At 35.1% G+C, this 17,782-nt stretch overlaps 1 protein-coding gene across 3 annotated transcripts; it reads left to right on the plus strand.

Annotated features, from left to right (window-relative positions):
* The first annotated feature begins 1,304 nt into the window (after positions 1-1,304).
* On the plus strand, positions 1,305-12,076 carry LOC121263486 (ER membrane protein complex subunit 2-like). 3 transcript variants are annotated; one of them, XM_041166398.1, is made up of 9 exons: positions 1,305-1,491; positions 3,197-3,261; positions 7,621-7,673; positions 9,382-9,472; positions 9,715-9,800; positions 9,901-9,960; positions 10,064-10,145; positions 11,570-11,683; positions 11,891-12,076. In XM_041166398.1, exons 1-9 carry the CDS (start codon positions 1,305-1,307, stop codon positions 12,059-12,061), a joined length of 909 nt encoding a protein of 302 aa, XP_041022332.1. In that variant the 3' UTR covers positions 12,062-12,076. The 3 variants fall into 3 exon arrangements, with proteins under 3 accessions (XP_041022332.1, XP_041022331.1, XP_041022333.1); XM_041166397.1 differs by having other exon boundaries at positions 7,621-7,669; positions 9,378-9,472; XM_041166399.1 differs by having other exon boundaries at positions 7,633-7,673.
* The last annotated feature ends 5,706 nt before the right edge of the window (positions 12,077-17,782 follow it).

Consider the following 17,782-nt stretch of genomic DNA (forward strand, 5'->3'; position numbering starts at 1 on the left):
CTAGTTTTTCCATGGCTCGTAAAAGTTGTTACTAATTCCCCATAAACCTCATTAATCTAAATTGGATTCCTACAAATTAAACTTTAAAGAGAAAGGACGTGATCTAATTTAGTATTTAATTTGTTTTTGAACAGTTCTAATTTGAGGTAGTATTTGTCTTTGTTGGGTATCTCTAGGGCTGTAATCGAGTTGAGCCGAGCCGGTTTTTAACTTGTCGAGCTCGGTTTGACTCAAAATACTTGAACTCGAGTTCGAGAATATTTTTTTATTCTTTGTTGGAGCTTGATTCAATAAGTTAAACTCTCAATTCGAGCTCGAGCTTGTCCCACAAACGAGTTCGAGCTGAGCCGAGCTCGAATTGTTTATTTTTTTAATAAGATTTAATAATTAATAAATTAAATAAAAAAAAATAAAAGATCTAATATTGAATTTATACAACTGACAAGTAGAACTTCTATTAAATTATAAAATTTTAAAAAATTTATAAATAATTAATATCTAACTAGTTGATATTTATCTAAAATAACAATATATTATATATTTATATATATTATTAATACATACACTTAATATGATAGCATATATCTATTTCATATATAGTTTTCACATACTAATATATGAAATTATTAAATTTTATCGACTAATTATTATACAAATTATAAAATATACCTATGAAATATATTCACTATATAGACATAAATAATTAGATTACATATTATATATTTAATTATAAAAGTAGTATGCTTATATTATTAGTTAATACATATATATGTGTATATATATAGGTGTATGTATATATTTATCAATATATGAATGAGTTTTAATCGAGTCGAGCTAACGAGTTTACTCGAGTATAAACGAACGAGCCTTAACGTGCCTTAATAGAGTCGAATTGAGTTTTATCGGATATGTTTCATTTACAAATCAAACGAGTATCTGCTTTCAGGAACAAGTTTTTTTTTTTTTTTTCTTCACGAGTCGAGTTCAATTTGAGTTTAACTGAGCGAGTACCGAGTGAGCTATCAAATAGACTGATTCATTTACAACCCTAAAAATCTCAGGGGGAGCCTTGGCCAATGAATTTGCTTGGCTAACCCTTTGAGCCGGCCTACTTAAGAGTCATCACTAGTTACAAAATATAAGTTTGAGAGAAATTAGTAATTAAGATTTAGATTTATTGTACACTTAATAAATTAAGTGGGTAAATTAAATTGATCTTTAAGTAATTTATCTTATGATATTCTAGACATCCTAAAATAATAGGTTTATCTAGACATTGGGTTTTCTTCTGTTGATTGGTGAAGATGGTGACCAAGACACAGGAGACTGAGTTGAGCAATCTGGAGAGCCAGGTGGACAATGGAGGAGGAGGGGCTTGGGAGTACCTCTGCCTGGTCAGGAATCTCAAGGTCCGGCGTTCTGAGAAAGTTTTGAAGCATGGGCTATCGATCCTCAGCGACCCCAAAAAGCGATCCAGCCTTGGCCCCGATGGTGAGTTCCAATCTTGTTTGTTAGTAATTCAAAATAGGAATAGATCAGAACTTGGTTGGGTAAGGAATTTGTTTAGATTCTACATTCGGCTTCGATTTGTGTTTTCTCAATTGGATTCTGTTTATTATGCAAATGTCATTAACGTGAGCTTCTTGTGATGGGATTCAACAGAGTTAGTTTTTTTTTTTTTTTTTTTTTTCCGAATAATTCTTTTAGCTGGTTAGATTTGCAAGGCGTAGTTTGGGTTTTTGTGGTGAATTTGGGAGGTGTCTAATAATGAGAGCACCTACTTCTCCACCCTTTATTATAGGTAAAAAAAAAAGCTTTTATATATATATATATAATATATATATATATATATATATATATATATATATATGTAATACAATTTCATTAAAAGGAGAATCCAAGTACACATAAAATTTACAAAAGAGACACCTATCTAGAAGAAAATAATCTTTTTCTTTAATAGGAGTACCGTGCGAGTTCCGATTGTACCAAAAATAGAACTTCAAGGAGATGTTTTACAACTAGATTGCCAATACATCACCATTTACCAAAGCCACAGAAATTTTTTGAAAGGCTGTAAATCTCTCTCTCTGAATAGGTATAGCTTCTGCTCTTTTTTAAATATCTTAGATTCTTATATATCTTGCGGTAGGAAGAATTATACCGAGAGTGTAATCCTTCGCAGTGCACATCAATGAGAACATACCGTGATTATATTTATATGGGGTAGTATCTACAACTATAATCTTTTATGCGAGTAAAAAAAAAAAAAAAAAGGTAGAATTACAATATTCAGTGCAAAGAATCTGAAAAGCTTTTCTTCACTTTGTTGGCAAAGTGCCATAATGACTATAAAGAAGGAGAAACTTGGGATTTCTGTGTTGAAGACTGTAGAATTATGGATGAAGACTCATGCCAATGTGCTGACAAATGTGTTGAATATTTACTTGATCTCTTCATATCCCTGTCCAAGTATAATTTGCATTCAGTTATAATATTAGCTCCTTAAACGAAATGGATCATCATTGAGTACTGTCTTAGATCCCTCTATGATGCTAAAGGGCGCAGGGGATAGATGCATACAATGCAGAAATACTTGACTCTAAGCGACCTATTAATGAGGGCATACTTATGATCCATGAATCATTTTTTCTATAAGATGGGAGCTTTTGAACATAGATCAGATTACTTTTTGCTTTTTCTTTTTATTTCCTTTAACAGTTTTATTCTGATCCCTGTAGATCATCTCCAATAAAATGCTAAAGTGAAATGTGAGTCTCTTTCCTTTGAAGTTGTATGTCAATCTTCCATTAATAATGTTATATGTGTTAATTATTCATCTGGATCTTAAATGGCGTTTTGATGTACATAAGCATACAAAACGTAGAAATTATAGAACATACTTAGGCCTCATTGCTTTCTTGGTGATCCAATTATTTTGGCACCACTTTGATATGCTGTATATGCTGACAAGTAGACTTTGGGAATTGTTACCAAATTTCATAGCCAATGAGGGGCAATTTTCATTTGCTGTCCTCTGCAACAGCTTTATCTATCAAATTTTGTTTTCTAGTGGTGGATTTCCAGTCCATACTTTTGACTCTTCTGGCTATATATAGTTATTAGGTCTGTTAATTTACGATGCTCCTTTTACTGGACCAAATATCTGACTAACCATTATGTATTTTGTATGAAGAATGGACACTATATGAGCAAGTAGCAATTGCAGCTATGGACTGCCAATGTCTTGATGTTGCAAAGGTACGTTGAATTCCCTTATGTTTCATCCATGTGTGTGAGTTCCTCTTATGCTCAAAGGAGATATTAAGGCTCGTTTGTTTTCACAATTCATCTCAACTCATCTTATCTCATCTAATCATTACAACTTTTTTAAATTTTCACACAAAATAAAATAAACAATTCAACTAACAATATTTTATTCAATTTTTAACTTTAATCTCAACTCATCTGTGAAAACAAACGAGGCCTAAATCCATTTATATATGTGACCCCTTCTTTTACTTAAGGTAGCCACTTCTTTTTTTCTTTACTCTGTTTCTCAATAAATACTGGGAAGAAATATTAAAAGTAAAAAATAGTGTTGGGTTACATTAGAATAAAAAATAACAGTAGGAAGGGACAATGGATTCTCCATGCCTGCCATATGCTGAAGCCAGAGAAGACAAAGTGGATGCTTAGAGTATGACCGAATTTGCCATTAACTTTGGGATGGATGGTGAAAAATCACTGTAATGAACAACAACAAATCTCCCTCAATAATTATGTAATTGGTGCATGACTCTTGGGATTGGGAAATTGCAAGTAAGGTTGCGTAGACTTCTCCAATTAGTGGGTCAATAGGAGCAAGATGGGCTATTTAAACTTCTAAGACGTCCCCAGAGTGGGAGCATAGATGGTTGCTACAACAGTTGTAGTCAATATGAATCGACACATTGCTTATAATAAATACGATTCTTCATCTTGAAATTAATTTTGTTGGAGGTAGATGGGTGCAGAGACTAGGGGAATGTAGGCTTGGGTTGCTAGGGCTCCATGTCCAAGCCACTAGGTGATCATGGCATGCATGGGTGGTGTGTTGGGCTGGTTCAATGGCATCGAGGTAGTGTGATGGTGCACCACTTCAATCCTTTCTTGCTATGTTTCCATAGTTTAGAGCTTCAAAAAGAAGGAATGACTGTGAATTAGTCTGGGCTACACCAAAAGTAGATGTATGGTGCAAAAGGGGATTTGATCAATGTAGTGCCTTGGTGGTGTATGGCATGTGGATTGAGTGGCCATGGGAATGCGTGCTAGATGATGTGCATGAAAGGACAAGTTAGAAAGTGGTGTTTGTGGGTTTTTGGGGGTGGTGTGGCAGCCAAAACTGTTGAAGGTCTTCAAAATGGAGGGAAGGAGAATAATTGTGCGTTTTGGTGTTAGAAACTTTGACATTCACCAGGAGAATACACTGTGCTAACTTCCACTCGAGAAAATTAAGGCAAGCATGAGGTTTTAATTTCCCAAGGATGGTCCAATCTGTCTCAATGAATAGGCTGGGTGAAGGATGCCTAGAATGGATATCCCATCAATATGCGGATTTAATTGAAAAGTGGCCTTTGCTTTTAGGGACCCAAACTAACAAATCTTCAGATGGGTGATGAGGTAGGTGGATGTGTATAATGTTGTTGATTGTGTGAGGATAAAGGATGGAGTGATGATACTCTCCTTGCAAGTGTTGGTGGACGTATCAATGTGATTGGTGACGAGTGATTTTGCATGATGTTTGGCCAAAGAAAGAAAGGGCCAAGAATGGTTGTGTAGCAAGGGAATCCACGCAAATGTGGAGGGAAGATCCAGAGCCTACCAATTGGCAATTGTCGTGCATTAGTAGATTCTTTGTGCTGAGGATTCCTTTCCAGAGCCATGAGCCATTGGGGGCATAAAGATGCATGGAGACGGATGGTGGGGAGTGACAATCCATAGATTGTGCTAAATGTGGATGGAAGATCTAGAGCTAGCCAAGTAGCAAATGTCGCATTAGTAAGGATGCAAGGAGGTGGATCAACAATTTTTAAGGAATCTTTGGCAAAACGCATAGACCTAAGTGGTGATGGACAAGGAAGAGTGGAGGAGTTTTCATCCAAGTTTATCAATGATTACACATTTTTATTCAAGTATTTTGTGGAAACTGAGACTAACTTAATATTTGGGGTGGGTGCAAATGGAGTCCCAAGAATTTGGAGAATAATGATGGAAAATGGAGTTGTTGACTCCCCAAATGGAGTCAAGGGATGCACAATGTATATTTTGAGTGGGACGCTAGACATGGAGTAGGAAGAGCGGATAAGGCCGCCAATTGGATGACAGTGGAGGCTGCTGCTTGAGACAAAACCTTGGTCTTCCGACCACCAAGTTTTTTCAGAATGCTATATCTTCAAAGGTGCATTGCTTACAATATTGAGAACATCGGGGAAGTCCAAGATAGCTAGTTGAGTTTGAGGAGTGATGGAAGGGAAGGATGGTGAGAATGTGGTCTCTAAGTAGAAGGCCTAGTGTTTTTGCTAAAAAACTGTTGGAACTTTACATGCTTGCTTTTTGTCCTGATCGGGTTCTGTAGGTTCCTAGAGTGGATAGGATGATATTGACTTGTATTCTTCCAATAAAAGATGAAAAGGTTAGCCTTGAAAATATGGTAAGTGGAGGACCTCCTTTGCTGCAACGACTCGAGGAAGGTCCAAGCCACATTTGGGCTTAAACTCCAAAAGAACTAGTTAATGTTACAATTGGAGCCAATTGGAATCATTATATAGGACTTCAACTTTTCCCTTGCAATCCCATTCACCACCTTCCTATTCGTAACAAACATTTTGAGGTATTATGATTCCTCCATTAAATTCTTGACGTCCTCGTCAAGACTAATCCATCAATGGTGGTATGGCTCAAATCCCACAATTCTAGTTGAGATTGGCTTTGATACCATCTGTACTAAAACAAGGAAGGCCCATACTCCAAGGGGAGTAGTCAATGTTACAATTGAAGTGCCTTGGAATCATTTTATAAAGGGCTTGAACTTCTCCCTCCCAAGTAACATGGTATTCCATTCACTACCTTCCTGTACACAATCACATAATCTGAGATAATTTACCTGCTGAGCGTGGTGCCATGTACAGTAACTTGGAGTTCTACTGAGAGGGCATTGCCTTAGAGGTCGCAATGGGGATGAAACGGCCAAAGGGAGAGCAGGAAGAGGTTATGATGCATTGCTCCACCCATTTTATGTTGGATCAATTAACCTGAACAATTTGAGAATAAGGAGGAGGTAGGAACATTCCATGTGGTTTTAGGCTTTTTCCATATTGATCTTTGGTGCCAGGAGACCTTCTAAGTTTATTTTGGAATTTGACCAGGTGGAAGATTATGTGCAGTGGCGGAACCACATGTAGAGGTCATCGATGTGGCTCCACCAAAAAATTTTTAAAATTTAAAATTTAAGCATTTTCTTTGTAATAAAATTTAGAAAGATCCTCCATGATTCCCCATAACTTTGAAAAATCTCTCAAAGATTAGCCACCCTCCCAAAATTTAAAAGAACTCTTATCAGGGTTGAAATCGGTTCGGTTGGTTTTTGGGAAAACCGATGAACTGAACCGATCAGACAGGTTTCAATTCTACAGAGGTAATTTTGTTTGGGCCTTTTTTGTTGGACTGGTTAATTTTGTGACCCAAACGTATAATATTTTAGCCCAAATATCAATTTTTTACCCCAACTATGTAGAAGCAAGCTAATAACTTAATATTAATATTCATGTATAAGAGTAAGTTTATATTAATATGTAAGCATAAATAATTAGGTTACTATTGCATGCTATATATTACAATTTCATGCTATAATTCTTATCTTTATAATATGTATAATATGTTGTATATAAAAAAAATCATTTTGGTTTGGTTCGGTTCGGGGTGAAAACACAGAATCCAGCTCCAAACCAAAAAGGTGGATAATATGAAATTCAAAACTGAAACCGACCAGCTCATAGAGAGAACCGGACCGACCAACCGGTTCAGTTGGTTAGCTCAGTTTTGCGGTTTTTTTAACACTCCTGATTTGTATAACCTCATGAGGTTAGAAATAGTTCTCATGATGCACAAAAATTTCTAAATAAACTCATACTGTCCTTTAAAAATCTTACACATAAAAACTGTGACCCCAAAAAATTTCTGAAAATCCTAATAGATTTTTTTTTTTTTTTTTTTTAACCATGTTGTTATCATAAGATAACTTTATTACCTCCTTTTCATTTCCAATAACATGGCGATGATGACAGCATACCATATTAGTACTTTTTGGATTTAATCTTGCAACTTGCTATTCAATGTACTGCTCAACTTTAAATGAAATATAATCTTTTTGATGGTTACCTTGTCTGGAACAAGATGAATTTTGTATTGATAGAATTCTCTTTGAACCTATCTTGACTTACATATTTACATTTATACATCCTTTAATCAATGCCTGGTCCATTGATCAACTCACATAATAACACGAAATTGGTCAATAGATTGCTTTCTTGAATTCTATGTCTCAAAGTTGATAATTTTTTTCATGGGAACCTTTTACAGGATTGCATAAAGGTTCTACAGAAAAGATTTCAGGAGAGCAAAAGGGTTGGTAAGTTGAATAACCTATTGCAAACTGTATATGTGTGCATGCCTCTACTTATATCAGATAAAAAAGCATATGCAAGCTTATGCGAGTTGTTCTTTAGTGATTTGTGGTGTATATCATCCTTAATTGACATGACCTGCGGACTCGACATAAACACAGAGCTATATTTTGTGTCCTTTTTGAGTTTTTGTAAAAATTTGAATAAATGATTGATCTCTATCGATTGACCTGCTAAAGACCCATACCATAAAGTACTTGTTGTTTTTCAAATTTATAAAAATATCTGGCTTATTTTAATCTTAATCTTCATTTGAATTCTTGAAAATTAAAAATTTCAGACTTAGGGCTCGTTTGGATAGTGAGATAAGATGAGATGGTTTTAGATGAATTGAATAAAATATTGTTAGAATATTATTTTTTGATATTATTATTATTTTAGGATTTGAAAAAGTTGAATTATTTATTATATTTTGGGTGGAAATTTGAGAAAGTTGTAATGATTAAAGATTAGATGAGATGAGATGGGTTGAGAGTGTTTCTGTATCCAAACGGAGCCTATAGTTATAAAAAAAGAAATTTTAAATATTTTGAACTTATAATATATTCTTAATGCTATGGATGTTATCAATGTATTAATATGTGTAGATGAGTGACGTTGCAAATCACTAATTGTTTGGCGAAAAGCAGATAATAATGATGAAATTGAAATGGATCGATTAGAAAATGTGTCTACAATTCTAAAAAGAGACAAAAAAGAAGGCTGACCTAACACAAGTCAGAGCGACACATTTAGTTATTTGGGTCGGGCTAGGGTAGACTAATTGATGACCAAACCCAATTGACCTGACATGTATTACTACCCCTAAATCCCTTAATATAGCTTGGCATCAACCTCTCACTTGCAAAAGGAAAGCTTCTTTCATGATGCCAAAAGGAGTTAACTACCTTTGTGAAAGTGAAGGGCTCCTAATTTTCAGTCATGTGTTACTTATCAAAAAAAAAAATTTTTAGTCATATGTCAGTAAGGGCATGTATAGGCAGGCTTGCCTGCATATGTGTATATATATATATATATATATATATATATATATATATATTCTGTTAATGCTTTCAAGAGGAATAAATATGGATTGTAATAGATTTGAAATTTATGTAAATGCTTAAACCTTTTCTCATTTTGTGGCAAATGGTAATCATGAAAATAATAATTGAATATAGATACCCTAAAATAGTAATAACAAAACTGTGTAATACTCATGTTAGGCAGAGGCTTGATTATACACTTTTTCTGTCGTTATGTGACTACTGTTATTTATAAATTTTGACAAAATTGTTCATATTTATGCATAAAAATTGTAATATTCAGTCATTTTATCATCAAGTGCTTTTCGCCATTTGATGGTTTTTTTTAAGTGCAGTGAATATCATGGTTAGAAGCATTCTTCTTATCAAAATGGTTAGAAGCATTCTTCTTAGTAATAAGTACTAGGAGTAAAACCCCTCTCAAACCTGTGGCTTCACCTCAAATACTAGAATTAAGTGCCTCAACACCTTGTTGATTCCAAAGAACTCCAAGAGTTGGAAAACAAGAGAGTATTTGAGGCTGATGATTGTATTTTCACTAGCTGTTGATATTTGATGACTTACCCCTCCTTTCTTTTTATGACTGTATTTTTTGATGGCATTGTATTTAACATGGTATAAATCACAGGCAGGCTGGAGGCATTGTTGCTTGAAGCAAAGGGATTCTGGGAAGAGGCAGAAAAAGCTTACTCAAGCCTCTTAGAAGATAATCCATTAGATCAAGTAATTTATGTAACTGATTATTCATGAAGCAAAACATTTGTTTTTTGTAAGAATGGGTCCTATTGTTACTAAGTAAAAGAAAATGGAAGAATGGACTGTATTATTGTTTTATCTTTCTTGTGTGTGAAAATACGTGATCTCTCCTCATATAGTAAATATAAAAGCACTTATAAAAAAAAATTAGTATATAGAATATGATCAAGTGTTCGTGTGTGAACTTGCTTTAACTTTTTCATATACAGGCAATACATAAGAGGAGGGTAGCTATGGCAAAGGCACAAGGAAATATTTCTGGGGCCATTGAATGGCTCAATAAATATCTTGAAATGTGAGATTGATCTGAAAAGCTTCTCTGCGTCTTTCTGTCATTCATAAAGAGTTTTCTCATTAGAACATGTTACTAAGGTTGTTTTTCCTGCAATTAACAGATTTATGGCTGATCATGATGCCTGGAGAGAGCTGGCTGAAATATATGTCTCCTTGCAAATGTATGGCTTCTTTCAATATTTTTTCTGTTCTCCAAGGAAATTAGTGGCTACCAAATTGCCTCCTTTTGGTCTTTCATGATCTATGTCTGTGTCTATATTGTAGGTACAAGCAAGCGGCATTTTGCTATGAGGAGCTAATATTATCTCAACCCATGGTACCCCAGCACCACTTGGCGTATGCTGATGTAAGTGGTTTTTTTTATTTATTTTTACTGAGGTAGATTCTTCTTTTTCACTGTTCTATTCCCTTTTCGCCCCTTGATTTTTATGGGATTTTTATACTACTATGCTCCTGGAAACAAAAAAACGTGAGGTAGAGAATCAGGTATCGTTTGGATTCGAAGATGAGTTGAGATGAGTTGTGAATAGTAGTGAGATGAGTTGTGAATAGTAGTGAGATTTGTGAGTTAAAGTTGATGAATAATAATAAATAGTAGTGAGATGAGTTGAGATGAGTTGAAATGAGTTGAGATGACTTGCGAATACAAATCAGGCCTAAGTCTATAGGTTTTAGGTTTTAGGCTTTGAACGTCGTATGTTACAAATCTATCCGCCAGACAGTAAACAAGTTTAATTGGAATGCAAAATATCATGGCTCAATTCCACCAGTATATAGAATATGTGAATGCACATTTTGCACGCCATTGGATGATAGAGAAGGACATGTTTTATTCATTTCGCTCAGTGTCTTCCGTAGCATTCCTACTGCACTTGCCTACTTGTCATTCATCAAAGGCCTAGAAACAAACCAAAAAGACAACTTTGTATACCATTTCAGGCTTCCATTTTCTGTCTGGAATTGTGCCTTCTCATTGAAATTGTCTTGTACCTTCCCATGCTGCAAATTGTCTAATACATTGATCTATCTGAAAATCTCCCGTTCACCACCTGACAAAAACGGCTGTGATGCCTGTCTGATCAGCTTAGTTATATGATCTTCTTTCTGTCCGAATTTGTTGTTCTTGAGCTATTTTTGACTGGGCAAACAAACATTCATATATTGGTTATACCCATCATGTATGCTCAAGTAAAGGCTGAAGCTAGCAGGTTATGTCCTCTGCCCCACCCCACCCCTCTCTGCCACTCTGGCTTTTGGAGTAATGGAGTATTTGAGAAATGTTCTATCAGGACTCAGTTTTGGACACCTATTATCGTACTCCAGCTTCATGAGTTCTCCAACTTCTATTGTTATCCTTATTTTTTTTCCAGATGTGCGTACAAAATCAGTAGTGTCCTATTCTTTTGTGAAAGAGATGAGTTCCACAATGATAAGCTGTGGTCTTAGTGGTGGGTTTATATACTAGGCGGACACTCCTCCCCTCCTGCTAGCTTAAGCTTTTAGTTGGATTCATTGACATGGTATTAGAGCCTGGTTTATTATTCTGGCTCCATGCCTGGATTGCATGGTTATGACTGGTTTGCTTTCCCATTTATTGGATATGGTCTTGGTTGTGGGTTTATTACTTGTACTAGTTGGAGATATTTCAAAATCTTTGCAGGAGATTGAACTTGAAGATAATTTTAGACAATATTAAAGAATGAATATGAGTGCATAATTTTTAACAATAACCATTGAACAAACACCTCACTTTGCATCTATAAACAACAGGTGCTTTATACAATTGGTGGACTAGAGAACCTTCAGACTGCAAAGAAATACTATGCATCCACCATAGACTTGGCCGGTGGCAAAAATACCCGGGCTCTCTTCGGAATTTGTTTGGTGAGCTCTCTGTCTTACTTTTAACTACATATAATCATATACTTGCATGTGCGTGCACATGAAACTATTTCTCAGTTTCTGAGGTATTTTGGATTGTTGTGATCTTTAAGATCTAGTTCTCTCTGGCTGCACTTTATTTTTTCCTTCTATCCTGTCTTGCAGTAGCCAGTTTCTGACTAGATGATTTTATTTCCTCCCGTTATCCAGTGTTCTTCTGGCATCGGACAGCTTTCTAAAGGGCGGAACAAAGATGACAAGGAAAGCCCAGAGCTGCAAGCTCTGGCAGCAACAGCTTTGGAGGCAGACTACAAGCAGAGAGCATCTGACAAGCTTCCTCTGCTTACCACTGCCCTAAAAAGCTTGAAAGTTTCGTCATGACTTCCCTGATTATTGAAGTTTCTCGCATTTCTGTTGCACAATCCTCCAAAAACTACAAGGGTTCGTCAACAACTTGCTGCCCATATATCGTAATATTTGCTAATATTTCAGGCTCCAAAACTAAGGGTTGTCATTAAATCTAATCATGGGATTGCTGAAGTTAAGTGAGTTCAGCGAAGTCGATATGGTAACCTCGAGTCCTATTAGTCACTGTTTTAAGAATGCAGTGTTTACAAAATATGAACATGATACAGAATGACATTATCGTGTGCTATGCTGGATGATATGTTTGCATAGTGACATACGTGGTATGTAAAATAGGCCATCAAGAATTGAATTTAATAATAACTTATCTAAGCTAATATGTGATGATTTTAATTTGTGATCAAATTAATTATCTCGTAACGCAAATTCTAATATCTTACTTTATAAATCATTACCTATACGAAATATCACACTTCACTAATTTGGTAAAAATGTCATGACATTCTATTTAATTAAATTGATATCATAAAGAATAAGAAACATATTCCCTTATTATCCAATTAATAATAAAACATAATAATTTTACCAAAATCCAATAAAATAAACAATGAAAATTCATTTTACTAATTAAACTTGATTATACTTAAAATTCAAATCCTTGTAATTTATTATCATAATTAAATCATAAATGAATATTTAATAATATAATATAAACTGTATACAAAATGTAAGTGTCAACTACATGCAACAAGGATTAAATTAAAACCAAGTCAACATATTATATTTATAAGTAAAAGTAGGCTGATGTAAAGAGACTTATTTTAAACACATTTTGTCATGCCCACACATAAGCTAAAAACGTAAGATATCTTTTTTACGAAAGTTGAAAAGTGGAGTAAAAAAGGTTGGAGGACATTATTTTGAAATAATAAAAAAGCTTGCAGGGCTTATGGGAAGGCTGATACTAGGGGTGTACACCGATGGTTTCGGCGTTGGTTTCGGAGCAAAATCGAGACCCATCGACGTCTGCCATGAGAGTTTAGCACTGGCCGAAACCGCTCTATTGGGGAGAGAAAACCGATATTATTGGTCTCGACGCGGTGCGGTTCGGTTCTTTGGTTTGCTGTCAGCGTCTCTGTGACGGAGGAGGGATGCCGCGTCCATTGTCGAGTGAGAGTAGAAGCTTAGGGTTTAGGGTTGCAAAGAAAGGAGAAGATGTGGGAGGAAGAAGGAGACGCGAGGAAGAAGAAGAATGGGGGGTTAATGAAACCTAATTCAAAACGGCGTTGTTTGGTTTAAAGACAAATGGCACCGTTCTATATGTTTTTTTTTTTAAGTTCTACTTTTAAAAACGATGTTATTTCACTCATTTAAATGAAACGACGCCGTTTAATATACATATATTCAAAACAAAGAAAGGGTCGACCGGTTCAGCGGTTTCTCAGGGGTTCAAACCGGCGCCGAACCGCCGACGTCGGTTTTCCCTCAAATCCTCTATCCCGCCAACCGGTTCTTCACTGGTTTCGACTGGTTCCTGAATCTGACGATCGATCCGAGTGGTTCCTGTACAGCCCTAGCTAATACACGACAAAACCAAAAGGGCAAAAATGAGATTACACTAACAATGAGGCTTCAGCTTCTAGAGACTTTTTATGGAAGTTAAAATATATTGTGTGAAGGGTAATTTGGTGATATGCAAAGAGGTGCAGGGCTTTATTGGATAAAGCTGAAATGAAAGTAAAGGAGATCCGACACAAATGCATGAAAACATAAAGAGACGAATACTGGAGAAGAAAGGCATTGTGCGAATTAGTGAGGTGCTCGGGATTACCGTGAGAAAGCAAAAGCCGTGTGACAACGGATCTAGGTGGCTGGACAGAGATCAGTAATGGCAAAACTTCGGAAGCAAAGAAATATTGTTAAGAAAATGATGGTGAAAGAAATCAGAGATATTGGCGTGGTCTTACCGAGATGATGCCAGAGTGCAACGATGGTGGCTAGCGGCTAGAGATCAACGACAACAAAAACTCTGTGAGATAAGTGGGATTTGTGCTGTTAGCTTGAGAAGTAGAGGGTCAAAATGAAAGAGAGTGTGTGCGACAGTTCAACTCATCGAGGGACAACGTGCGGTGGTGGGTTTGGTGAAGATCGACGGTAACAAGAACATTGTGAGAGGCCTCTATTTGTGGCTAAATACCAGAGAATAAAAGAATAAAAATACATTTAGTCTTGATGGTGGTTACAAAGAAGGAATTAGGTGGAGGAAGTGTGTAAATTGATGAGAACTTACCACGAAAGAGATGGGAAGTGACGGAGTTGGATGACGATCTACGCCAGTCACGACTGGGGTCTCCTTCGAACGGGGTGGTGGAGAAGCATGAACTGGCTGGGCACTATTTGTTTATGTGAAATGAAAACTGATTTCTCAATTGAGTTTGTGTTGTTTGCTCTGTCAGTGTGTTGAGGAGTCGACAGAGGGAAAAATATATAGATAAAAATCAGGGTTTGTAGTGTTTAAACCAGAGTGGTTCTAAGAATTCCCAGTGGGAGGAGGACTCGGTATGATCATGAGATTAGAGAGATAAGCTTGGAGGAAGTGGTCTTAGCAGTTTGAGTCGTGGGGAAAGTGCAGTTTGAATTAAACACGTTTAAAAACACAAAGAAGTAAAAATTTTGACAAACTCTTCGTTCGTAATTAATAATTAGTTAAAAAATGTTTATGAAAAAATTGAAATAAAGAAACAGATAAATACTTTAAAAATAATGAATAATAATAATAATAATAATAATAATGAGTAAATTTACTTTATTGTATAATGAGTAAATTTACTTTATTGTCCAGATTTTGAACCTGTATGTTACATTCTATCTTCTATCACTTAATTTTGTTATCAACTCTTTCAAATTTAAAGCAGACTTTAACATCTACTAGGGAGGCAGTAGCTCTACCATTGAATCAACAATATTATCAAAAGATTGAGGCAGAGAATACAACAAAATCAGGATCTGATTCTCATCATCAAACTTAATATCAATATTTCTTATATCTATAATGATTTTATTAAATTCATATGGAGAGTATATAACGTTGTTTCAAATACAAACGGTTATTTAGAGACTTCGTCACAAAAAATTCTCTATCTTTTTCCAAAGTCTAACGATTGTTTGCTTATTAGCAACTTCTATAAAAACTCTATATGAGAAAGACAACAAAAGTGCACTATGCACTTTCTCTTCAAGTGCTGATAAATCTTCCTTTGGCAATGTTAATGGCATCTTGCCATCTTATCATTGCCAAGCCTTATTGTTGTAACAAGGCACGCATCTTGATGCAACATAAGTTGAAACTATTCTCACTATTAAACTTTTCTACTTAAAATTTGCAATAGCCATCCGTCAAAAGAAAAAACATCTGCACAAGCTTTAAAAGTAGTTTTTTGTGATAAGTAGAAATTTTAGGATCACTACAAAATAAAATAAAAAAGATAAGAATACATATTTAACAATCACACAAGACACTAAGATTTAAGTGATTCAGCTTGAACAAATGCTACATTCACTGGCAGAGACAATCTCAAAGAAATTCAATAATCAAAAGATAGAATATAAAAGATTGTTAACAAATCACTCGAACCTAAAACCCAATACACCCAATCTCACACACACATAAAACATAAAAGAATGAGAAAATATCCCGAAGATTTCTCTAAACTCATAACAAGCAAGATACAAAAGAAAGAATTATTTGGTTATACTACTTCTCTTTTTTGCACAGTATAAATAAAAAATCATAAATTCTCTTCTCTAAAGGCCCAAGCTCTCTCTCTTTTACCCTTTAGATGCATGCCTATTATAGATGCATAAAGATGGCTAGAGAAAGGAAAATTCCACAAATCTAGTAATGGGCTAGAAAACATATTTTCCACAAGTCAAGTCAATTGACTAGAACACAATTTTCATATGCCTAAGCAATAGACTTATTTTTTCGACTGTTAGATAAATCACTCATTTAACACATTCAAGAAAATTTATTCTTCTTGTAGATAAAGAAGCCAAGTAAGTTAACATTAGCAATATTAGTGGAGGAGAAGGAAGAAGAAGATGAAGGGGCCATGAATTGCTACAATCTCCTTTATTTTGGTCATAATCTCATTTATCGATTTACTTTATGACATGTTCTTGCTCTTTCTCCTTTTGTTGCAAACGTTTTCCCTCTTATATGCCCTCTATACCACTTTCTTTCTTTATAACTATATATCCCATTATTTCTTTTATTGTTAAAAGATTCTCTTTATCTCTTCTCTTTATGCATGGTGCCTTTCAATTTATAATGGACCATTGGTTGTGTTTATTAATATGGAAAGTTTTATACTAAACATGCTTAGAAGGCTCATCCATGGTCTGAACATTAAGTTGATGCAAGAAATAAATATCAAGAGATAAAAAGAAAAAATCTACGTGGTTTGGCACTAAAGCCTACGCTCACTGGTCTTATGGAGGGAAAACTCACTATTTATGGTGATTGTGCAAGATTTTCTGATCACTCTCTAGGTCATTGATACAATATTCATAGAGGAAAAGAACGAAGATGAAGAAGAAGATGCCCCAAGTTTGCTCCAATCTCTCTTCTTTTGATTGTAATCTCCCCTTGTCCCACTATTCCCCTTTGTTGTATATGTTGTTTATACTTTTTTGAGTGGCTAGCTAATACCCATTTTTTCCTTACATCTTCTGTACCCTCTCTCTCATATTTTATTCTTTACAATTTTATGTTCTTTTTGTCTCTTTTCTCTTTACATGGTGGGTTTCAATTTATAATGAGCACTTGGTCTAACTAATTAACAGGGTGAGATTTATACCCAACATGCTTGGATGGCTCACCAATAGCTTGAATAGTAAATAAATGCAACAAATAAAAACATTGAGATGTAACATTGAGACCCAGATTTTACGAGCTTGGATAAATATTTTATTATTTTATACCACAAGCCTATTGTTTTGTTTAAGGCTAGAAGGAAGATTAGTTTATTGGGCCCATTAGCCCTACATATTATTTGAGGATATACTATTGAGGAGATATGATTGGATATGAAATTATGAACCGAGATTCAATATGGAGTAGGTTTGGCCCATTAGGCCTATATATGGATCGCAAATGGATAAGTCCAAATATTTTCTAGCGAAAGCCAATTTAATATTTGGTTGTTAAATTCGTGATAATTTGGAACTAATCTTTTGAATAAGTTAGAACTAGATTAGATGTTAAGAAACCCTCTAGATGAAGGTTATCCACACTTTGGTTGTTATAAAAGAATTTTTGCACCAACACGAATATGTTACAGCTTACTAAGATTCTTTTGAGATAGAACTCTCATGGGTGGATGTACAAGCCATAAATCTAAATGTGGTATACTATAGTATGTTAAGATAAGTTAAGCGGTTCCCCTTAGTGTTTAATCACTTGATTAAATCAGTTTCACAAGCTATTAACTATTCAAATTCATGTCATTACACCCTTATTTATTCTTTTATACCTTGGTAATCACATTGGGCCAAGAAAATTTAGATTTAGGCTTGAATCCAACCGAAACCCCAAAATGAAGCCCATAAAACCTCAAAATTGAGCCCATTGGTAAGGCCCACTGAAAGCCACCACCAAGGGAGGCTTATTGAGGAAGTTTTTTCCCCTTCCCAAGGCCTAGATAAGGGTTAACACCACAACTTATTTCAGCCCTC

The sequence above is a fragment of the Juglans microcarpa x Juglans regia genome, chromosome 4S (genome assembly GCF_004785595.1).
Source record: "Juglans microcarpa x Juglans regia isolate MS1-56 chromosome 4S, Jm3101_v1.0, whole genome shotgun sequence".
Lineage (NCBI taxonomy): Eukaryota > Viridiplantae > Streptophyta > Magnoliopsida > Fagales > Juglandaceae > Juglans > Juglans microcarpa x Juglans regia.

Coding starts and splice junctions, on each gene's coding strand:
- LOC121263486 (XM_041166398.1), top strand. CDS start 1,305: ATGGTGACCAAGACACAGGAGACTGAGTTGAGCAATCTGGAGAGCCAG. Junction 9,473..9,714: donor AAGATAATCCATTAGATCAA/GTAATTTATGTA, acceptor TTTCATATACAG/GCAATACATAAGAGGAGGGT. Junction 9,801..9,900: donor CTCAATAAATATCTTGAAAT/GTGAGATTGATC, acceptor TGCAATTAACAG/ATTTATGGCTGATCATGATG.